The 23,199-nt window shown below is 52.4% G+C and overlaps 1 protein-coding gene and 1 pseudogene across 2 annotated transcripts in view; one reads left to right on the top strand and one right to left on the bottom strand.

The window, feature by feature from the left end:
* Window positions 1-4,541: 4,541 nt before the first annotated feature.
* The window catches only part of MARCHF10 (membrane associated ring-CH-type finger 10), a 93,261-nt gene continuing 74,603 nt past the window's right edge, over window positions 4,542-23,199 (bottom strand). For both annotated transcript variants that reach the window (XM_059147248.1, XM_059147249.1), the window contains exons 8-11: window positions 22,125-22,234; window positions 13,292-13,405; window positions 8,288-8,330; window positions 4,542-4,991 (exon numbers count right to left, since the gene is read on the bottom strand). In XM_059147248.1, the coding sequence (XP_059003231.1) occupies window positions 4,945-4,991; window positions 8,288-8,330; window positions 13,292-13,405; window positions 22,125-22,234 (314 nt within the window). In that variant the 3' untranslated portion in view covers window positions 4,542-4,944. The remainder of the gene's footprint in view (window positions 4,992-8,287; window positions 8,331-13,291; window positions 13,406-22,124; window positions 22,235-23,199) is intronic.
* On the top strand, window positions 13,895-13,961 carry LOC131817133 (U4 spliceosomal RNA; annotated as a pseudogene).

Genomic DNA, 23,199 nt, shown 5'->3' with positions numbered 1-23,199 from the left:
TGTGCCACAGGCACAAGGTAGAGCTTGGCGCCTAGAGGGCTGACCTGGAGGAAGGGGGGCAGGAGGAGGAAAGGGGAAAAGGAGAGGAAATCGGGAGGGGCCTCCAGGGGGGACAAGGAGATGAAAGTGCCCAGACGTTCTGGCCTTTATCTTAGGGGACAGGGCAGCCAAGGGGCCTCAGGAAAGGGCTGACTTCCGGCGTGATGTCACGACTCCCACCAGAGTCAGCATCGCCTGAGCGGTCGATAGCCATCCTCCCTTGTCCTGAGAAGCAGGCGGGCGGCCAGCTCTGGAGGGAGGGAGGGAGAAGAGCCAAGCAGAGAGCAGGTGTCCCCAAGCCCCGGAAATGGATCCGCCGCTGGCACCCTGTGCAAAAAAATGGCCTATCTTCTGATATCATCAGATGGCAGGAGTTTGGTTTTAGCCGTTTCCAGGAGATTCTGCTTTCTGTTCCCGTGGGTGTTCTCCTGGTTCTTCCCTGGGACCTCTAAGCTCTGTGGTCCTGCGGCATGTCCAGGGACCTGGTCCTTGGTCATTGCATGTCCCTGCTGGGTGGGGCAAAGATGCCCTTTGTTTGCCCTTTTGTGTCTCTTTCTGGGATGTGGGAAACTTTTGGATGGTGTCGTTCCCCACACTGGTGCTATAGGGGACTCAGGACAATTACTAGGCACAGCCCTATTCTTTCTTTCTTTCTTTCTTTCTTTCTATCTTTCTTTCTTTCTTTCTTTCTTTCTTTCTTCTTTCTTTCTTTCTCTCTCTCTCTTTCTTTCTTTCTTTCTTCCTTCTTTCTTTCTTAATAGGGGGCTGAGCAGAAGGAGAGGGAGAGAGAGAGAGAATCTTAAGTAGCTCCATGGCCAGCGCTGAGCCTGACGTGGGGCTTGATCTTACAACCCTGAGATTGTGACCTGAAATCAAGAGTCAGAACCAACTGAGCCACCCAGGCACCCCATACACACACACACACACACACACACACACACACACGAAGTAGGGGCTGTTGTCCCCCTTTACAAATGAGGAATGGAGGCACAAGAGGGGAAGGACTTACCATGCCACCTCTTCGCAGAGCCCCCCAACCCTCGGCTATAGAGATTGTGGTGGGACCAGCAAGGAGCCTGGAGAGCCCCTGGGATCTTGGCTCTGAGACTCGAGAATGTTGTCTCAAGCTATTATCTCTGCTGAGCATTTCAGAAGATTCTTGTGAGTTTCAGGGCTGAGAATGACCGCTTTCCTTTTGGTCTTGCATGGCTTCCACTCCAAAGCAGGGGAGGAGGGAGACCTGGGCAGCCTTGGCTGGGGTAGGACCATGGGCTACAATGCACAGGATGGCACTGAACGCAGAGAAATGAGGTGAGGGTTTGATTGATGCTTTAGGTGTTTCCAGGGCCCTGGACATTTTAAAGCTCCCATCCGCCCCCCCTCGAGAGGAGTTGACTCACCCAAGGCACTGTAGCCGAGGGTGCCCTACCCTCTTTCCTCCTGCCCCTGCTGTTCTAGCTCCCTCTCTCCACATCTCACACCAGCCTGAGCTGTGGCTACAGAAGCTCCCAGTTGCCTATGTGTGGACTCTCTGCTCCCAGTCTTGGCCCCCATGGCCCCTGGCTCCCCTGCCCGATGAACCTTTTCTAGCCACCTGCTCCCACCGCACCACTTATCTGTGTACACTCCCCCACTTGCCCTTCCCTCTCTGGTTGCCTGTCCCCCATCCTTCAAGGCCCTTTTCTCCTCCATAAGGGCTCCCTGCCCCCATCCCGCAGGCTCTGGTGACCACCTATTCCCAGCTTCTGGAGTTGGTTAAGGATGTTACCCTCTCTCTCAGGCAGGGCCAGGAGCTTGGCCTTGGCCACCAGACAGACTTCACCTTATAAACTTGGCCACAGCACATAACTCGCCTCAGGTCAGGTTTGTGATGGTTCAATTTTATGGGTCCATTTAAGATAAGCTGGAGAGCATTAAGATAAGCTGGAAAAGTATTATTTCTGGGTGTGTCCTGGCGGGTGTTTCCAGAAGGGATTAGTGTTTGAATGGGTAGACTGAGTAAAGAGTTTCTCCCTCTGGCAGGAGGGTAGGTGTTCTCCAGTCTGTTGACGGCCTGAGTGCAACAAAAAGGCAGAAGAAGGGTGAGTTCTTCTCTCTGCTGGAGCAGGGACTTCTATCCTCTCGTGGCCTGGAGAATCAGTTGTCCTGGTTCTTGGGCCTTCAGACTTGGGCTGGGACTCAGGAGTGTTGGCTCCCTGCTACTCAGGGCTGCAGGTCTGAAGCAGAAGGACCTCCCTGGTTTGCCTGGGACTTTAGCAGGCAGACGGCCAGGAGGTGGGACTTCTCAGCCTCCATAATGGTGTGAGCCAATCCCTCATAATAAATCTCTTTCTACGTATTTATAAATCTATCCTCCTGACTCGGTTTCTCTGGAGAACCCTAATACAGGTTTCCTCTCATGTCACACAGAGTTAAAATCTGCCTCACAGGGCTCAAGCCCAGGACCCTGGCATCATGACCTGAGCTGAAGGCAGAGGCTGTAACCCACTGAGCCACCCAGGCACCCCCACCAGGGTCTTTTAATAAATGCAACTTGATTCTTTGGGCACCTCTAGCTATGAGAAGCCCCATCAGCAGACCCCTGGGCCATCATGATGTGGAATTAATGGTGCGGGTAGACATCAGTTCTGTGGTGTGTCCAGTCACGTCTCCCCGCACCGCACCCCACCCAGGCCAACCTCTAAGGAAGCACTCCTGGTTTCCTGGGTCAGCCTTTGAAATCATTTTCAACAACCCAATATTAGCTGATGGGAACCTGGGCGGGTCTCAGGGTAGCTGCCCCAAACACTGTCACGTCTTACAGCAGACTTAGCCCATTAGAACATTTACATGGGGGCACCTGCGTGGCCTGGTCATTAAGCGTCTGCTTTCAGCTCAGGTCATGATCCCAGGGTCCTGGGACTGAACCCTGCACTGGGCTCCCTGCTCTGCGGGAAGCCTGTTCTCCCTCTCCTGCTCCCCCAACTTGTATTCCCTCTCTTGCTGTGTCTGTCAAAAATAAACAAAAGTCTTAAAAAAAAAAAAAAAAAGAACATTTATACCACCCCCCCAGATTCCATCAAGCTCTCTATGCAACTTTTTTTTTTTAAGATTTTATTTATTTGACAGACAGATCATGAGTAGGCAGAGGGGCAGGCGTTGGGGGGTGGTGCAGGCGGAGAGGCAGGCTCCCTGCTGAGCAGAGAGCCCAATGCGGGGCTCAATCCCAGGACCCTGAGATCATGACCTGAGCCAAAGGCAGAGGCTGTAACCCACTGAGCCACCCAGGCGCCCATACAACTTAGTTTTAAATATGCATTGTTCCTTCATAGATGTTTCTCAACGTTGATTCCTGGACAAATCTTTCATCTTCAGTCAACCTGGAAGTCCAGTTGAAAAATAAAGGCCCATTTTCTCGTAGAATGATTAGAGCTTAGAGCTGCGTTTGTGAATGGAAGAATTTGAGGTTTTAGGAGTTTTGTCTGTTTGTTTGACATCAGGGAGATGTTTTCAACTGGAATGGCTCTTAGGTTCTGTTAACACTCGAGGGTGTCCCTTTGCTTTGCTCTTGGATCTTGGCGCTAGGCTGCCTGGCTATATCCACCAGTTCTCAGGAAGAGAGTCAATGTGGAGTTAAATGTGGAGCATGTCAGGGACGGACAAGATTTAGAGGGAATTAAATCAAGTCCAGAATTCCTAAAACCCTGCTGGCAGCACTGTTCCTCTTGGGCAAAACCCTCTTTGCTGCAAAATCTACAATGGCTGCTTCTGGTATTGAAGGTGGGAGGGAGAAGCCTCTCTTTCTCTTCATTATCCCTCTCTGTCCCTCCTCTCTCTCTCTCTTTCTCTGTTCCTTCCTCCATTTTTAAAGAAAATGTATTGAAAGCCCATCTTACAGTTACGCCACAGGGCGTACACATTGCGAGCGCACAGGTCATTGAGCTTTAGTAAACTTATGACATCGGAGAATCCTCCCCAGGACCCAGTCCTGGAAGCAGCCTCATCCCCCAGATCCTCCGGAGCCCATCTGCAGGCGGTCTCTCCTAGTCCCAACCCTGCAACCACTGATCGGTCTCTACAGTTTTGCCTTTTCTAGAAATTACATGTAAATCGAAGCATACACCATGTCTATCTTTGTGTCTGGCTTCCTTCAGCATCATGTTTTTGCACCGATCCGTACTTTGTTCCCTCCATCTTTATTTTTTGACCTATCTTTGTCTCTCTCCTAAGCACGCACTCAGTTTTCTCACTAACCATCCTGACCTTTTTTTTTTTTTTTTTTTTTTTTCCAAGCCCAGCATGGAGCCCAATGCAGGGCTTGAACTCATGACCTTGAGATCAAGACCTGGGCTGAGATCAAGTGTAGGGGCACTTTACCCACTGAGCCACCGTGGAGCCCCTGACTTTTTTTTTTTTTTAACCTCACATGTTGATCTGGTCTTTGGGCTCTAAGGTGTAAATAGGGGAATGAAGTAGAGACCAAAAAAAAAAAAAAAAAAAAACCCCACAGAAGGAAGCTAGGTGAATAAAGTCATTTTATTGAAGACGTGGCCGGATTCCACTCAGGGTGGAGGGAGGCCTAAACAGGCGCCCTGTACAGAGGCTGCGGGGCTGCCAGGGCTGCCAGGTGCCTGGTGCTTCAGGCTCGGGGCAGGGTTGGGGGGGACAGCAGCAGGGCCACCGGTGGGGACTCAAGCAGCGCCGGCTTCCCGACTTGTGCTGTTGGGGACTGAGCGGGTCCCTGCTGCTGTCCTTAATGCTCAAGCCAGACCCCGAGGACAGAGGGACACAGGGTGAAAATGGTAACTGTAAACACTGTGGTTTCAGTTTCAGTAAAGAGGAGGCGGGAAGGAGGCACATGGGGACATAGAAAAAGCAGCTGTGAGGAGATGTCATCGCAGAGCTCCAGGAGGGCCAGCTCCCTTGCTAGACAATGTGGCTGCCGCTGTCATTTCTATCCCCCAGCTCAGAATCTGGAAAGCAAGAAGGTGTCTCAGGCTGGAGAGCCATGGTGGATGGTGAGCTCTGCCCCCACTCCAGCCCTGGATGTGCACACGCGCGTGCATGCGCACACACACACGCACACACACACACACACACACACACACACACACACACTTGCCACAATGCCTGAAACAGTGTGAGTAACAGAGGCCTGCTCTCTCTGAAATCCTCGAATGCCCCTTGGAGCTTCTAGCCCGACCAGTGCAGAGAGACCGCAAGCCCCCCAACAGAAGTATCTAGGGCCGCATCCTCACCTGACCAGCGCTGCAAGTGTTTGTGGGCAGAATCCCCTGGGGAGTCTTGCCTCCTCTCAGGGTAACACCCCCACATGAACGCCCCTTTCCTGAACTTCGCAGAGAATTGGGGGGAGGGCTGACTTAGGTCTTTAAGAAATCTTTCAGAGACCCAATGACTGGAGGTAGAGAGGGTCATGTGATGGGAGGAAGGGGAGCAGAGAGGCAGTGGGAATGCAGTGGGGTCCCAGTGGAGGAGATAGAGTTTGGGGGCCGGCGGTCTTTATTCCTGGGGGAAATTGTTTTCAATATATTTTTCCCACTGGCTTGAGTGAGTGCTCCCAGACTATCTGGAAACCACTCAAGGGCAAAGGGCAGGAGCAATTGACATCCCCCCATTCCTCCTAGGACCCTCTCAGCCTCTACCTCTGCTACAGGGAAGCCCCATGAGCTGTCCCTGAGCCCTCCCTTATCCTGTTCTACCTCCCAGTACTAGTTGCCTTGACCTGCATGTATGGGGGTGGGGGTAAGGTGGTCTGGCCGAGCCTTTGTCCTGAAGACCCGCAAGCCTGCCCCTGTCCACACCTGGATGGATGGCTGCAGGAGGCATTGTTCCCCCCCAGGCTTTGGACTTGGCTGTGTCACAGTCATCTGTGCCAGCTGGGAAGCGGCTGTTGGGGGGGCTGGGTCACAGAGCCATGTGGCAAGTTGTGGGGCTTGGGCACACACGCACCCAAGGGTTCCCTCTAGCTGCCTCTGCCTCGGTGCTTCCTGTGGCCTGTGTGTGTTCCAGATGTCCGGGAGGGGTTCCCCAGCAAGAAGGTTGGCAGGGTGACCACAGAGCCACAAAGAGGCTGGCATCTCCTGCTGCGACCTGGTGGGCCCTGATGTTTGGTCTTTTCCCCCCTTTTCACCTGAACCCAGCCTGGACAGCAGGTCACAGCTGTGACTCAGCTCCGCCAACCAGGTGAGTCAGGCCAGGCTGCCGGGGACCAGAGGAGAGTGTGGGCAGGGGGAGGCCTGGAGGCGGGGGCATCTGCCTCGGGCTGCCTTGGCTTGTCTGGATTGATCACAGCCCCGGCGGGAAGTAGGCAAGGGCTGCACCTGACCAGCGTGCCAGGACGGTCCCTCTGCGCGGGGCTCCCCTCTACCCCGGCGGCATCCGGGGTGGTCCGGGGCTGGCGGTAGGTAGAGAGAACGTAGACCTACCATTCCAGGGGAGATCTGACTGCTCCCACATTGGGGCGGATCCTACAGCTTCCCGAAGAGGGATGGCAGGCGACGATCAGTGGGACCACCTGCCTCTGAGCGACGCAGGAGGGCAGCAGCGCTGCGCCCGGCACTAGCAGGGAGGGCCCTCGGGTCTCCTCCGCGGTGACTGGTTTTTGTAAGCAGCGCCCCAGGGATGCTCTTCTCCAGCCCTCCAGAGAGGGGAGCCTTCCCGTGCGGCCGGGACTCGGAGGTCCTCCTCCGCCCCCGTCCCACACCAGACGCCCTGGGGAAGGCTGGGTCCCGGACACAGCAAGGCGACAGCGGCCCGCGCTGGGCACTAGGGGTCGCCCCCGCCCAGCCGAACCGCGGGGCGCGCGGGCCGCAGGTTTCCCGGGACCGGGAAGAGCCGCCGGCGCCGCCGGGGCTGGGCGGGGGGAGGGGCGCCGCCAAGACCCTGCCCCGAGCCGCGGGGGCCTCCCGCTGCTCCCCGAGGTCGGCTCGCGGCCGCACCCTTTCGGAGCTGGGGCTCCCGCCGAAGGCCGCCACTGGGACCCGCGAGCGAGGCGCAGACGCGCCTTCCCCGAGACACAAAGGTCTTTTCTAGATCTTCCCGCTCGCACCCTTCCCGGCTGCCGGAGGGGGAGCAGCATCCCCGGGTGCGCCCCGGGGCCCTCACCCGGCGTGGACGGACCCCGTGGTCGCGCCCAGGGCTGGCGCTCCGGGGTCCTTTTGTGAACGGAGGCAAGCGTCCCCTCCCCGCTTCTTCGAAAACCGTCAGCTGGGTTCTCAGCACTGCGTGCCCTGAATAATAAATTGGCTTCTCGAGGGTCGTAATCTGGGCCCCACCCTGTGGAGCTTTGAGCTGGCCCAGCTTCTCCGGGCCGGCCTATGGGGAGCGGGGGTGCCCCACAGCATCCCCGGGTCGGGCCGCGTGGGGATAACCAGGGGCCCACCGCGGGGTCTGAATCCGAATCTCTGCGGCGTGGGGTGGGGGTGGGGGGTGGGGCGGAATTCGAATTTTTCTGGCAAATTCCCCGGGTGATTCTGATGGCAAAGCCAGTGTGGGGATCACTCTCCTAAACCTTAAACCTGCCTTCGGACACGCAGTTGTTAAGATTCTTCCCCTGAAGAATTTCTGGAGATGGAATTGTCACCCCCGCCTTGGTCCACGGCGATGTTTATTCTCCCTGCTGCGGGAGAAACTCCTGAGCCTGGCCGCACGCTCTCCTGCTTTCATTAAGCGCATCCTCTTCAGCTGGGTTTTCTAATGGGATCACGAACCTGTTGGAAGACAGCTGTCCTGCCCTCCTTTGGGGGATCTTTCTCAGGAGACAGGTTTGCCTTGCTCAACCTGTGAATCCAGCGGACCTACGTGACCCGGCCGCAGGGGGAGAAGCTGGGTGGCCACTTGCTCCTGAGCTAGGAGCGGGGTCCCTTCCCGGAGTGGCTATATAGCAGCACCCTTCCAGGGTTTAGAAGATAACAAGAGGCTCCCCAAGGACTGGATGCTGGAAAAATCACCGCCAAGGAAAAGGGGAAGAAGCCTGCAGCAAGTCATGCCTGACAACACCATCTTGCCTTTCGCTGGCCCTCCTCCTCGCTTTCAGGATGAATTAAAATCCTTATCTGCTCCGTGTTCAGCGGACTTGGGACTCGCCTTCCTGACCTCAGCGGCTAGAGCTTCCCAAGCTTCTTGGGGTTATTTTTGCCTCTGGGTGGTGGTCATTACTTCCTTCCACAGTGTGAGGTTTGACACAGTGACAGAAAAAGAATCAATTAGCAAACACCCTCAAAATGGCAGAACTGACCCCCAAACCTACTTTCATTTTCTTCCGGTCTGGGTTGTGGGTAATTTCTTGACAACTGTGAGAAAAAAGACAATGAAAATTGAATTGTTTTTTCCAAAGCAATGGTGAACAGATGTCTAATTCCCCGCTCTCCGGAAAGTTCTGGGAATCCCTTACATCACCTTAAAGGGGCAGGGGTGCGGAGGGCTGTGTTGATATTCAGCACCTGGGGCGGGGGTAGGAGCTTAGCCTTGTCCTAAAGACCGGCAGAGAGAACACAGGTCGACTTGGCTGGTGATTCAGGGCTTCTAAATTTGGCCCTGGGAGCAGCCTTGCTTCCTTTCTGCAATTGATCTGAACTGCAGAAGCCCATTTTGAGGGTCCGAGAATCACATTTACAAACCGTGGGGGTGAAGGCCGTGCTAATTGGCCACTTGCCTCACCCCTGGCTTTTAAACAATCACTTGTATTCTCTGCCCGGCAGGAAGCAGCAGGCCCATCAAGGCTCTGGGCTCTGTCTTTGTTCTGACTTTATGGCATTTTATGCCACAATAAGAAACACTGTGTACTCCGTGGGAGCCCATTGTGCTGGGCTACAAGGATGTGGGCTCCCGTGCAGAGGGCTGGTGCTCTGCCCCGGGGAGAAGAGGGGCTTTGTGACAGGCCCGAGGGCAAAACAAGGGGTGCCGGACACTGTTACTGGGGCAACTGCTGGCCAGTGTGGAGGCCACCATGGCTCCTGGGTCCCTGTCAACAGCAGGCTAGGAGGAGGGCAGAAGAAGGATGGACATTGTTCTAAGAAGCAGTCCCAGTCACCGGATAAATTCTACATCAGGACTGTGCTAACCGCGGCCCCCAATCCTCTGGGCTGCTGAGCTGGCCTCATCCTGCTTCGAGACTCCGTGCCAGGTGACCGCCTCTGTCTGTAAGCCAGCTCTCATTCCTCGAAGACACGCCATCTGGGTGAGTAGGGAAGTTTTCCCAAATGAGGGCCAAGCCTGGGCCTCTAATATTTTGGGTAGATTTGGTTCTTTGAGGCAAGAGTTTTGGGGTTTCTAGAAATGGTGCAAACGGGACGGCCTGGAGAAAGTCTTACCCACAGATGGGCCAGTGGAGTTTCAGAGCTCCTTCAGGACTCTGCCTGCCTCCCAGGCCAGCCGCTGGCCCCTGCCCCTGCCCGGAGTGTTTTACAGGCAGAAGTTTCCCTATGGGCAAAATGTTAACCCAGTTCCTGGGGGAGGAGACCAAGGCAATGTTCGCTCCAGGAGATCACAGGCACTGTCATGATCTCTGAAGGCATGGGGTCCCTCTGCCCTTTGCCTTTTAGCTCACGGACACAGATTCTTTCTAGTGTTTTATCCAGTTTATGGAAGTAGGCCCTTAAGAGGTATGGGGCAGCTGCCATGGACAGGCAGGGATTCAGAGTACAGGTACATTTCACTGGGAAACAGCACAGTACAGACAAAACCCATAGCTAGGAGGAAGCCCAGGACAAGGGGCTTTGGGAGTGCAGACCCTGAATAGTGCAGTATCCCAGGAGAGAGGTGAGGGAAAGTGAGTTCTTTTAGCTTCACCACCCAGGACAGCCTGGTGGCCTTTCCCTTCCCATCTCAAGTGCCCCCACAGGGACCTCAGGTCGCAGCAGGGACCCCACTGGTTCTTTCCTCCAGACCATCCTACACGCAGCTGCTCCAGTTATGCTCAAAAATGCAAATCTCCTGGCCTGCCCGCCTGCCCGCCTGTCTCTGGCCAGAAACCCTTCCGTGGCCTTCCAGAGCGGCACACACCCTCTCCACAACCAACTGCCTCACCTCCACGCTACTTCCTGCCAGCTCCAACTCCCTGACTCTCCCAAACATATAGATCTTCTCACTTCTGTAAGTCTCTGCCTTTCCTTCTGCTTCAAATGCCCTTTCCTTCAAACACTGACCCTTGTCCACCGGCTAAACTCTCCAAGATTCGGTTCCAACATCACCTCCTCGGCAGATCAGGTGATGAGAACCGGAATGGAAGCAGCTTTCCCACCAGGCCCTCCAAGCAGTGAGAAGGCCGATGGCAAAGCGTACAACCCGACTGGATTGAAAGCAAGGCCTCTGAGAGGTTAGCTGGGGTCCCCGAAGACCCTGCCTGGACAGTCTGTCCTGCAAAAGGAGTGGAAGGAAGGAGTCACCTAACTGCTTTCTGCTCCTCCACATCTGGTTCCATCTTCTGTCATCACACAAGGCACATTTTTTTGGATACTCTTGGGTACGTGTTTATCTGTCTTCAGACTCTGAGCCCTTATAGGCAAGGAGTGTCTTAATCATCTTTGGAGTCCCAGAATCTAGCTGAGAACCCAGCACATAGTAGGCACGCAGAAAATCTTTGACTAACTAAATATGGACCTTGAACTTGAGAGTGTTCCTTTACCTCGCATATTGTTCTCTCCACAACTATGTAGTATCCCTTTCTCTAAAACCTAACTCAAGACTCACTTCCTAGAGAAGCAGGTTTTGGTTTATTAGTTCTTTGATTTGAGCATCAAAGGTTAATGAGCACCTACTGTGTACCAGGCATTTTTCTAAGCACTGAAGGGTGGTGGGGTACAAAGATAAGAGTTCCAAGCCCACCCCCAATCGCTAGCAGACCATGTCCTCATTTGCCAGCCATTTAGCTTTCTTGTAATCCCTCAGTGCGCCTGGCATCCACGGTGCCTGGGACGTGGTGATGCCCAGCATCATGGCCCGGAGGTAAAAGTCCCCGTTTTGCCTTCAGGTAGCTCACAACCTCACTAAGGAGACCAGTAGTTTGTTCATGGGATCACTGGACACTCTGGGAAGTCCCAGCCAGGGAAGATCTTTTTTGTTAATTCACAGCCTCTGGGAATTCACGGGGTCCACGGGTTCTCTTGACCAAGGGCTACTTTCCAGTTATTTCCTGTCTTTATAAAGATGTGAGTTTCATCTTCTAACTTGATTGAAAGCTCCTCAAGGAATGGGACAACATGGCCTCAGGTCCGGCGGCCACTTTCCCCATCTCAGCTCCTGATACAGACCAGGGTATGAATGAATGAGTGAATGAATGACAATCACCACGGACAAGCATTCATCACTGGGTGTCCCAATGAGATACAACCAAGGAGCCCAACGTGTTGTCACCCAATGGGAGAGTACACAACGGAACCCAATGGGTTCTCCAGTTCTGATAGGTAAAGGAGAGGGAAGGGGTTTGCCTCTTCTTTGCTAAATGTTACCCTCAGATTCTGAGTGTTTTCTACAAGACGATACCAAGGCTCAAATCCAGAAGACTGTGACTTTGACAAAAGCCATTTGGGTCCCTCTTCACTATTTGTACTAGTGTCGCCCTGTCCTTGCTTCCTCCCACCTTGGTTCCCAGATAGCTCCTGGTGTTACTGACTCCTTCTCTATGATAGTTTTACCAGAAACTTCTTTAGACTGTATGCTTCATGGCCTTGGTTCTCACCCATTGGGTTGTGCTCTGTGTTGTTTGCTCTGCCGTCCTGGAGGCCAGCATTGCTTACATTAGCTTGTTGATGTCATGGCCATCTGCAACCTATATCAAACCCTGGGTGCTTTGAAGTTCAATGTGCAATAAAAAGTTCATTAAAAAAAGATGGGGAATTATGAAAATAAGGTTATGGAAATGTTAACAAAGGATCATTTCCTGCTTCCTGTACATTTTTCCCTTTTTTTTTTTTTTAATGTATTTCTCCAAGGAATTTATGTCACTATTAAAACTACGGAAGAGTTAAAGGAAGGACACGCCTGGGTCAAAAAGAGGGTGAGATTCCTGAGGAGATATCTTGGCCAAGGCCCAGTCCGTTTTCTTAACTGAGAGCTTGGGGATCTGAGGGGAGAATTTACGACAGGAAAAAAAAAAAATAGGGACAAATCTAGAATTCTTAGGACTAACGGTTGGATCCCAGCATTTTTCACAGTGATGGCTCCAAATGGATTGCAGCAACCTCTTTCATTGTGTGAGGCCTCCGACAGTGTCGGGAACCCTTGGAATCAATGGGTTCTAGCCTCTGGGCAGGGACTGTCATTGGCACACACACACACACACACACACACACACCCGTTGAGGAAGAAGAGGAGAGAGGGATGGAGGGAGATGGGAAGCAGGGGACAGAGCAGAGGGATAGGGTGGGAGGGGTCATTAAAACTTGCCCGATGCCACACTGGCTTCCTTGCCAGTTATGACCTTCTGACATGAGCAGAGGTCAAGCTCCAAGCCTCATGGGGTGTTAAACACTAAAAACAGATCAGTCCCTGGTGTGGCCATAAGGGAGTGTTCTTTCCTGGCCTGGCCACAGCTGGGCATTTAGCCAAGAGAGAAGGCCCTTGGGGGCCCTGAGTTCTGACTTGACTGTGGCCAAATGGACATTTTGGGGGACTTTGCCGAGGCCAGACTCTGGTTAGTCTTAGAGCCAGGCTCCTCTTCCCAAACTACATGGCCTTCTGGAAGACTCCTGGTTCTTGTGTTAAAGGAAGGGCAGCCACAGATGACGATCCCTGGTAAATACACTGTCACTTCTCTAACAACAAATGGCACACCATCAACACCTTTATGTCTTGGCATTCACACACACAGAGATGCTAGAGTAACACATGCCGGGAACCAAAGCAAGAGAAACAGTTCTCCGTGGGCAAGGGTCCGCTGGTTTGCACAGACCCTACATGTTTGGGCAGGGGCATGCCCAGACCTAATGCACGCCCAGTCCTGGCAGCCTTGCTGACCTCTATTTTGGGGGGCAAATATCCCTAGAGACTCACTTGCTTCTATGAGCATTAATGACCATTTAATTACTACTCACGTTTAATAGTAGGCAATTATGCAACGATCGCTTAGTTTTCAGCCTGAAAGCGACTGTGCGTGCATTTCCACAGTATACAAGCTACATCTTTGTCCTGGCGATGACAGTGCCATAGCCTACCCAAGTGACCACGAAGACCTCAACAGATGGCACATGTGATCGCCAACCCTGCAAGGTTTGGGGAAGTGCAGCCGGATGGGCCCGCTCAGAGACTGACTCACCCTTCCTCTCGAAACTCGGCTGTAGTTGAGCCTCATGAGTTCTGCAAACCTCTGCTCATAGAGGTGAAGCAGCAGCACCAGGTACAAGCCTGAATTCATCAGCTCATTTTGTGCCTAAATATGGAAAAGAGACTTTTTAAGTTCATCTATAAAATATTCATGATCTAAATCACGGGGCGGAGGGAGGAAAAAAAAAATAGAGAAAAGAACCGACAACAAAAAAATAAAAAGAAATCACGGGGTGGAGGGAGGGAACAAGGCAGCAGGGCAAGGCCTGTCCTTGGGGATCAGAGAACGGAGCCGGGGTGGGGGGGTTCAGCATGGAGGCTGGGCTGTTGTTCTGGAATTCTCTGCTACTGAGTGGAGGATACCCTTGGAGAGCTCCACACTCCAGGCTCAATCCCATGCACATTAATTAATTAGTTAATTAATTAACCCCAGGGGCATTACATGCCAAAGACTTGAGCTGGGTGTTGTGGGGAACATGGGGCAAAAGGTCTCCATGGGAGAACCTTGTTCAGAAATCGTTCCAGTACCAACTGGACGGCTCAGCTACAATGAGTGTGTACTAGGACTTGGGGAAGGCCTCTTGGATGGTCCTTAAGCTTTGCGCAGTGGCGGTATGGTAGCCAATGAGGTTTATCCGAGGCGCGATTATTGCTAATTGGATGGTCCTTAAAGGGTGAGAGGGCCTTTGGTTGGCTCTGAGGGTTGATGAGGGCCTTCCAGACAGAGGCACTGAATGCCAGCAAAGGCCTGGGGGCTGGGAGAGCAGAGCATGTGTTGGGTAATATTCCCTACTCTTGAGTGTGGCTGGAGTATATGGGGAAGGTGTTTGTTCTGGATTGGAAACATTTTTTTGGCATCAGCTGCAGAGATGGGAAGGGGGGATCCCATCAGGCAGAACAGGGAGTTTGGGCGTCATGCCGTGTGTGTGTGTGTGTGTGTGTGTGTGTGTGTAGCTCCTGGGCTCTGAGCAGAGGACTAAACCCGATGGGATGAATGTCTTAGGAAGGCAAAAGTTTCTGTGGGAGAACTGGGGACACAAAGGCACATGAGTTCTGCAAACCACCTGCAAACTTAGGTTTATCTTCCTAGATCCCTCATTTGTCTGGAGAAAAGGCCCCAGGCCTTGGGTCTGTATGCTTCTCTCTCTATAACTGGGCTTAAGGATGGTCTCACCTACAGCTCCTGCCCCGGCTGGTCTATTATTTAACTCCCCGACAGTGAGTGTGCGCCCGGCACTCCCACGTGGACTGGGAACCGCAGGGCCTTGGCTTCTCCCTCCCTCGTGTGGTCATCTGGCTTGTTTTGTGCTTCTTTTCTGAACGTCTCCCTCCCACCATTCCCAGGCTGTGTCCATAGCTTTTCCAGCTGCCACAATGTCCCCACCCTGCAGAAGCCTTCCCGACGAATCTCCTTTGTTCCACTCATCCCTTCCTGCCCTGCTTCCTAACTCTTTTCTTTTGTACACTGCGTCTTGCCCTGGTTCGTGTTTTCACTTTTTCTCGGTGGGTGGGTTGTGTTTTCTTTTTCTTGCTGGTGCTTGGAACATAGGGAGGTGCCAGGGAGGATCTGGCTGATGAGAGCTCCTTGGTCCTCGGTTCCTTGGCAGCAGTCACCCTGGGGACCCATCCTAGACCGTCAATAAATGAGGGGCCATTAGTAATGACTCCTCCCCCTTAACCACCCACATGGCCTCCTGTCAAGTCCCCATGGATCGGGGGGGTGGGGATAGGCCAGCAGGGGCTCCCGAAGTTCTTGGGAGACTAACAGCCTCAGCAGGGGACATGGTCCTCTGCCTCACCCTGGGGAGAGGTCAGAAGTGTGACCTTTTTTCTAGGATAACGGAAGCTCAGACCTGACACAGGGACCACCTCAGTGCCTTTCCCTTCCTTCTGGGCCCATCTCCTTGTCCCGGTTCCATCCAGGACAGCTCAGGAAGCTGGCCCAGGACACGCCTCTTCCAGGATCAAACGGCCACCGGAAAAGGTGCCCCAATCGAGCAAGGATCAATGCATTCTTCCTTCTGAGTCCGGTCCAAGTCTGGATCTTGCCCACTGGCCTCAAGGTCATGGCTCAAGGCCCCGCTGCTCTCCTATAGACCTGCCTTGAAAGGCACTAGTCAATTGTCCTTAGCAGTTAGCCTCCTATTTTTAGACTTTGGTCACGTATTCTGTGCTCTTCTGACCTTGGCCTAGAGCAGGCAGAGAGGAAGATGCTTGTTTTCACTGTTTTCTCCTCGCCTCCTCCCACTTTCCCCGAGTCTGCGCCTCCTTCGCAGCCTTAGAAGCTACTGCCCTTGGGAAGCCTTCCTCACCCACCCGTCAGCTCCTCCCCGCACACCAAGCCTTGCCCCCTGTTTGCTTTCCTCGCTGGCGCTGGCCGTGGCCTCTCCACTGGTTTTCTCTCCGGCACTCTCTTCGCCAGGAAGCCTTTCTGCTCAGAGACCCTCTGATGCATAATGGCAAATCAATCAGCTAGAAAATGGCTTGGAACTATCAGGTTTGTCAAAGCATTCAGGGAAATCATTTACTTTTTATGACTCAATAAGGCCTGGAGGCATGCAGATGGGAAAATATCCACTAATGTTTTCTGCAGATAATTTGAAAAGTCACTTCTAGCAGATTGTGTCTCTTCTCAGGTCTGTGGGAGGGAACCTGTCACGCGGCGCCGTAAATCTCACCGGCCGGGCTCCTTGATGTGCAACCTTCACCGAGCTGGTGATGCCCCACGGAGGGGCTGGGCCGGCCAATCAGAGCAGGCATGTGCTGGGGAGCTGGGAGACATGCTCCTGCTCCGAGCCACAAGTGGGCGGGACTTGTTCTCAGAGAGAGTTCCAGGGCATTCGTTTGGCAAGGGCAAAATGAGCTAGCTTTTGGAGCATTCTTCTTTGGAGCTGCTCCCGACCTTTCCTCCTGACCTGGTCCCATGGGGCAGGGACACCCCCGTGCTGTGTCGACAGGGGTGGGGCGAGGAGCAGGCTTCAAAGGGAGGGGGCTTGTGAAGCGGCGGAGGAGAGCCCTGGAGCACTCGGGCTGCCTGCCAGATGTTTTCCTTTCTGTTCTCTTGCCCCACTCCCACCCCTTCATTTTGTTTAATATTCATTTTGGCCAAGAGATTTGCTACCTATGGCAATTCTCAATATAATCCACTCAAGAGAAGCAGACGGCTTGGCTGAATGTTCCATCAAGTCTCCAAACGTGTTCAAGAGATGCTCCCAGGTGTGAGGGTGATTAGGTGGCTGCGTGTGGCCAAGGACATCTGTCCGTGGCTGAGATGGAGCAAAGCCAGGTCTGTGCCTCAGAGCAATGACAGCCAGAGGCCCGCTGAGACCCTCCTCTGCTGACAGAAGTGCACCTTCATCACGCAGTGGGCGTGGACCCCCCCAGAATGGGCAGCCTGGGGCCGGCAAGAGCCAAGACTTTGGGCAGAGCTTTAACTGTGCAAGGCCAAAGTGACTCCATTTATAAAAGGGAAAAGTCACCTCCATCCTGCCTATGTCCCCAGGGTGTTAGAGCCAAATGAGCTAATTCAAGGGGACATGGTATTTTGCAAAACAAAAATATCCTGTAAGAGGCAAGAATGAAAACTAGGATTCAGGGCAAGGACCCCAAGGGCTTTGTGTGCGCCTGTGTTCCTCGTGCCTAGGAGCCTAGCCCAGCACCTGCGGTGTAGTATATGCTCAGTGAATGCAGGTACAGATGAAAGAATGACAAAAAATGTATAATTTGGGGCCAGACCGTGGCCAATTCAATTATGACTCTTGACACTAGTTGACTGCCAACTTGAATATGCATCAGAATTACAGAAAGGGCATTTTAACAGGTTTTTTTCTTTCTTTCTTTCTTTTTTTTTTTTTTTTTAAGATTTTATTTATTTGACAGAGAGAGAGAGATCACAAGTAGGCAGAGACGCACGCAGGGGGTGGGGGAGCAGACTCCCCGCTGAGCAGAGAGCCCGATGCGTGGCTCCATCCCAGGACCCTGGGATCCTGACCTGAGCTGAAGGCAGAGGCTTTAACCCACTGAGCCGCCCAGGCGCCCCAGAAAGGGCATTTTAAAATATAGCTGCTGGGTACCACCTCTCCCTCTCCCTCAGATTCTGATGCAGTGGGTCTGTGGTGGAGCCAGAGAATGTGGGTTTCTAACATGTCCCCAAGGGATGCTGACGGTACTAGGCTGGGGACCTCACATGGCTGAGAACCAGTGCTCTGAACCAAGAATCAACAGTTAGTCTGTAGCTGATCAGCTGAATCTGGCCAGAGGATGTGCTCTGACTGGCAGGCAGGAAGGAAAGGACAGATCAACACTTCTTCAGCTGGGGAGAATCCTTTCTGTTTTGCCTCCTTTCCAACCACCCTGTTGTGATGATACTTGTGGGATTCTGACCATTTGTGACCTGCCTGGCGTCTAAGGCATTTAAGTGTAGAATCTGTGTTCTCGACTGTTCCTCCACCTGCTTTCTCTTCCACTTCCCGGGTACAGAGCCAGCACCCAGGACTCCTCCTTCCTGGGCAGCACTCACAGGAGGAACGGATGCCTGTGGGGTTTAATTTTTAGGCATCTTGGAGGCAGGAGGCGGGTGGGTTTGAGAGGCCACAAGCCCCGATGGGCCGAGGATTGGGCCACCAGGTCTGGGGGCCCCGTGCTGCTTCTGCCTCATGGGACCACCCTGCACACAGCCTGTCCAAGCTCCTAATCCCGTCTCAGGAGGCCTATTTACAAGCTCTGACCCTGCAAGGCCTACAGAAACCAGCTAGCGTCTGAGTGACACAGGATAATCAAACTTCGAGGCCCTGTGAGGGCCCACGGGCAGCTGTCACCCTTCCTCTGCTCAGGTGCACTGAACCAAACCAGGGCAACACTCTGGTCTGAGCCCCTCCACACCCTCAAAGCCACTGACCTGCTACCAATCGTTGAGTTGTGGTTTAGAGCAGTGGTTCTCAAGGGTACACAAATAGAGGCTTCACTCCTCTTTTCCTTCTTGGTCTCAAATGTCTCTTCCTCAGGGAAGCCTTCTCTAGACCGGAGAGTGGGTCAGACCTCTTTGTGGCCACACATCCCTTGTTCTGTTCCTCCCACGCTGGGGGGTACCCTCACTCTGCTCCTCCCGTCAGAAGGAAGTGACTATGTTGGTCTTGGGCACTGAGGTATCTCCAGGATAGTATCTGATCAATAGCAGGCACTTTTATGTATATTTTGCCACACTTAAAAAAAAAAAATTGATACCTGGCCCCATCCCAGATCAATTCAGTCAGAATCTCTGGGGCCTGGCCTGGGCATGAGTATTTTAATAGAAGAAGAAGAAGAAAAAAAGACATGCAGCTCAATGTTAGTTTTAATTATAGTAGATCTTTGTGTGCTTGTGATTTTTATAATTGAAGAAAAGCAAAAAATCAGCCAACCAATCTAAATGAGAAAAATGCTTAAGAGAATAAGTTAGTGAGTTAGCAAGTGAGTTGAGGTTAAGTGAGACCCAGGACTGGCCTGGAGTCAGTTCCAGACTTCTTCTGGTTTTGCCCCTTTCTTTGAATATGTCTATTTTGGGCACCAGCTATCCAGCTTCTCAACCAAAGAATCTGTTTGCCAGGAGCGTTGGCTAAGATGGCACAAGGGACCAAGGTTTGGGAGTCGGGAAGGGCTTGGCCTCAAGGAGCCCAGGTAGACACATCAAGTCCAGGGCCAGGCCAACGGGCCTCCCCAGCAGGGGACAAGCCGAGGGTAGATAACCTGCTCCCTATCTTTGGGTTAGACAACAGTTCCTTCTGCGGAGGTCCGTGGAGAGTTTCTGAACTTGTCTAAGTCTTGCTTCCCTACTGTCTCAACTTGAACCCAGACTGTTAGCAAGTAGACTCTAGTAAATTCACAACAGGCCATCGGAGCAGGCTGACCCACTGTGAAAGGGTGAGCCCCACCTCACCCCACCCCCAGTTTTCCAGCCGCGCGGAAATAGTGCGCGTCGGTTCTTGGGACTGTTGTCCTTTCACCAGGCTGGGTCTGTCAATGTCCTTTCTACCTGTGATTACAATAAAGGGCATTTTCAAAAGGCTTTGATGGCCTGTCAGGTTCTTACTGAAACTAATTTAAACTCTTTTCTGCTTCCATGTAGAGTAATTACCGTGCTGGATATTTCCCACTTCCTCCTCCAGATCCACTTTCCACCCTGCGCTGTGGTCTCGAGGCTGATCTCAATGGATCTCATTAACTCGGCCCCCTTGTTCTCTGGCTTCCCATTGGGTTTGGCCAATGGGAGGCCCTGGCGGGAGACCAGAGGGCGGGAGGAGAGAGCAGCTGGGGTAATAACACTCCTTGTTCTCTCTCTGCTGGGCGGTGGCGTGGTAATGGCTGCTTTCCTCTCCTGAAGGTCAGAGGCTGTTGGTGACTCTCTCCTGTAACTATAGGTCTCCTGATCCTGGTGACTGCCCCCAGCCCTTGTCACTTCAGGCCTAGAATGGTCACAGCGCCAGTCCCAGGATGCTTCATCACACCTTGTTGGCTTCATTTCCCGCCCACTTCTGGCCTTTCTTCAGCTCTCCTCATTCACCCCTGCTGAGGGTCTCACCATGTCTCCTGCCTAGATTCTGGCTGACATGGTTCCTTTCACAGGTCTTGTTCAAATGTGTTCCTAGCCGCTTCTCTCAACTGCAGGGAGCAGTGACGCCAAGGTTATGGGTCCAACCCCTGCGTGGGTCGGTTGCCTTCCTTCAGTGGTGGACACTAGCCCAGTCCTGGTGCACTTAGCTTCCTCCTTCAAGGCTGGAGAGTTTGGGCATCTCTGGGGCCATCATGTGGCGTTCCCATTCCCTGAGCACCCTTCTCTCCACAGGCACTGGATTAGAGGATGTACTCAGGTTTTTTCCCCCGCATCCCACCTTGCGGGGGAGGAATGATCTCCTGCTTCCTGTGGACAAGAGAACGGAGGCCCAGAGAGTTTGTGTGGTTTCCCTGAGGTCACATAGCAACTTTGGCGAAGGGAACAAGACCTGGGTTCACCCTGTGGTCAAAGCTGGTGTGCTCTGCGGTGGGGCAGCAGAGCCTCTGGCTACAGGAGTGCAAATATTTTAGAACAACTGGAAAAATCTACCGTTAGTGAGTCTACAGACACCACCGGTAAACCCAGCAGGGCAGGGTGGTAGCAGCTTCACGGAGGGTGGTGGGCCATGCCAAGATGCTTGGAACCAGCAGGAATCTTCACTAGTGAAGGCGTTCGCCTGGGCTGGACCGTGTTCGTGAGGCCTGCAGATGTTCTGGTAGTATTCCACGGACCCTGGCCTTGTCCGGACGTGTCTTTCTCGGGAAGTCCTACAGCCTCCGTTTCCTGAAATAATCTCTGAGAGGACCACGTGGAAGCTGCCTGCGCCCCGGCTGGCACCCTGACCTCAGGCGCCCACACGGCCTACTTCCTGTCACCGGTGTGACCCCAGACGCACTTCTCTTTCTCCTTTCAGGGCATGGGGGTGGGGACCCAGAGGCTCAAGACCCTCGGGCCTCAAAATGGATGGACTCAAGATATAATTTATTTCTCAGGAATTTCTTTCTTCCTTTCTTTTCCCCTCCCTTGCTCCTTTCCACCTCCTGATGCCCCATCTCTTCAACGCTGGTGTGGCATTTTGTCCCTTGTATTATGCTTCTTGCTGGTGCTGTTCGGGTCTTTCATTCTTATCGAAAGTTTAATCTTCTGTCTAGCAGCCTTCAGATTTTTGAAAGGTTGTAAACAATTGCCCAGACTCACATGTGGCCTTTTGACTCAGCCACGCTTTAGGTCTGGACGCAGGCTAAGGATCTGAACGCTAAAATGATTCCTCTGAAGAGTGACATTTAATTGATTGATGGGTTCCACACCCAGCCTGAAGCCCAGTGTGGGGCTGAACTCACGACTCCAAGATCGAGACTTGAGCTGAGAGCAAGAGTTAGATGCCTAATGACGGAGCACCCCCCCCCCCCGGCGCCCCACATGCCACATCTCAAGTGGAAGTAACCACTGGTTCATTAGCCACTGGTGGCTTGTGGCTTCCATACTGGGCAGTGTAGTTCGAAATGTAGGATTGTTTCCCTGAGAACTGAACAATCAGCTATTATCCTGAGCGTGAATCACCTGCCCACCCACGGTAGACTAACTTTTTCACAGCATCAAAACTGCAATCCAGGGACGCCTGGGTGGCTCCCTTGGTTAAACATCTGCCTTCAGCTCGAGTCCTGGGATCAAACCCCATATAGGGCTCTCTGCACAGCATCGAGTTTGCTTGTCCCTCTCTCTCTCCCCCTGCTTGCTCTTTCTCTCTCTCTCAAATAAATAAGTCAAATTTAAAAAAAAAAAGAATTACAGTCCAAATCACCCAGGAGAGTTAATTCACTGGGTATTAAAAAGCACACACTAGGAGCTTATGACCTGTTTACTAACCTTGAGTAAAGCAGTTTCTTATTACCCAAGAGTTACTTGATATATAATTTGGGGACCATTTTCTTCAAGACCCTGATTTTTTTTTTCCTTGTTGCTATTAAACTTAAATCACTTCAGCAAATTTGGGTATGGAACTTGCCAGACTATTCCTGTTTCTGTGTCCAGTCAGCCTCTGTGGCTTCCTACTTTTGTCCCTGATCACAGTGGGACCTCGACCAGAGGTGGCGAAGACTTTTGAACTCCACCACCCCCACCACCGCCATGGTCTGACTTAGTACCACAACTTCTCGGAGAAGTGAGCGTAGGGGACATTCCCAGACTCATCCCATGCGAGGTTATCTACAGTCCTTTTATCAGGGAAAGCTGTTCTTCCTGCGTGTGTCTCTAACTGACTTTGCCGGGGAGGCGGAGTGGTGTGAGTGGCTCTTACCCGGGATTGCTGGTGCTTCCGGTAGAAGTCAGTCACGTTAAAATCATCCAGGTTGACCAGCAGGCCTTGCTTACACATCTCACAGGTCTTCACAGCACCTAGATCCGCTCCTTAAATTAAAGAATTGTTACATAAAACTTTGGGTCTTTACATGTTGACACTCTGGGTCTCTTTGTGTGGACATTTTGGGAGTGAACTCGTGTGTATGAGTGACTTTTTAAAAATTTTTTTAAGTCAGCCCTCTTCTGTAGAAAAGGGCCTTGAATCTGAGATCTGGAAAATTTCCTTTATAATAATTTTCATTATTATGCAAGCTTCATATAAGCGAAATCCCCGTGACTTTTAAATAACAGGTCTTGCTTTCTGTTTAAATATAAACATACTGGTTCATAAAATTGGAATTGCTACATGGAGGCTGAGAGTTGGTGACACAGGTGTTTGCCAAAAAGAGGGAATAGTGGCCTGTGTTGTTGTGACGGACGGAACACATATCCAAGCAAATAAGGAGGACCCAACTGATGGCAGAAGCTATTCTCAGTCTGTGGTTCCAAAAATCTGCCTTTAGGGGCGCCTGGGTGGCTCAGTGGGTTAAGCCTCTGCCTTCGGCTCAGGTCATGATCTCAGGATCCTGGGATCCAGCCCCACATCGGGCTCCCTGCTCAGCAGGTAGCCTACTTCCCCCTCTCTCTCTGCCTGCCTCTCTGCCTACTTGTGATCTTTGTCTGTCAAATAAATAAATAAAATCTTAAAAAAAAAAAAAATCTGCCTTTACACTCGCCCAGGTGACTTCCCACTCAAGAAACTGAGGGAGCCAGGAGCCATGGATGGGAACTAGCCCAGCAATATCTGTGGCCAGTACCTAAGACCAAGTTCAGCCTCATCTGGGAAAAGAAACTTGAGAAAACTTCCTTTGTTGCAGTGGGTTTTCTTTTTTTTTTTCTTTTCTTTCTTCTTCATTTTTTAATTTAATTTAATTTTTAAAGATTTTATTTATTTATCAGAGAGAGAGAGGGGGAGAGAGTGAGCACAGGCAGACAGAATGGCAGGCAGAGGGAGAAGCAGGCTCCCTGCTGAG

The sequence above is a fragment of the Mustela lutreola genome, chromosome 15 (genome assembly GCF_030435805.1).
Source record: "Mustela lutreola isolate mMusLut2 chromosome 15, mMusLut2.pri, whole genome shotgun sequence".
Taxonomy (NCBI): Eukaryota; Metazoa; Chordata; class Mammalia; order Carnivora; family Mustelidae; genus Mustela; species Mustela lutreola.
This window is presented reverse-complemented; position numbering and strand designations above follow the sequence as displayed.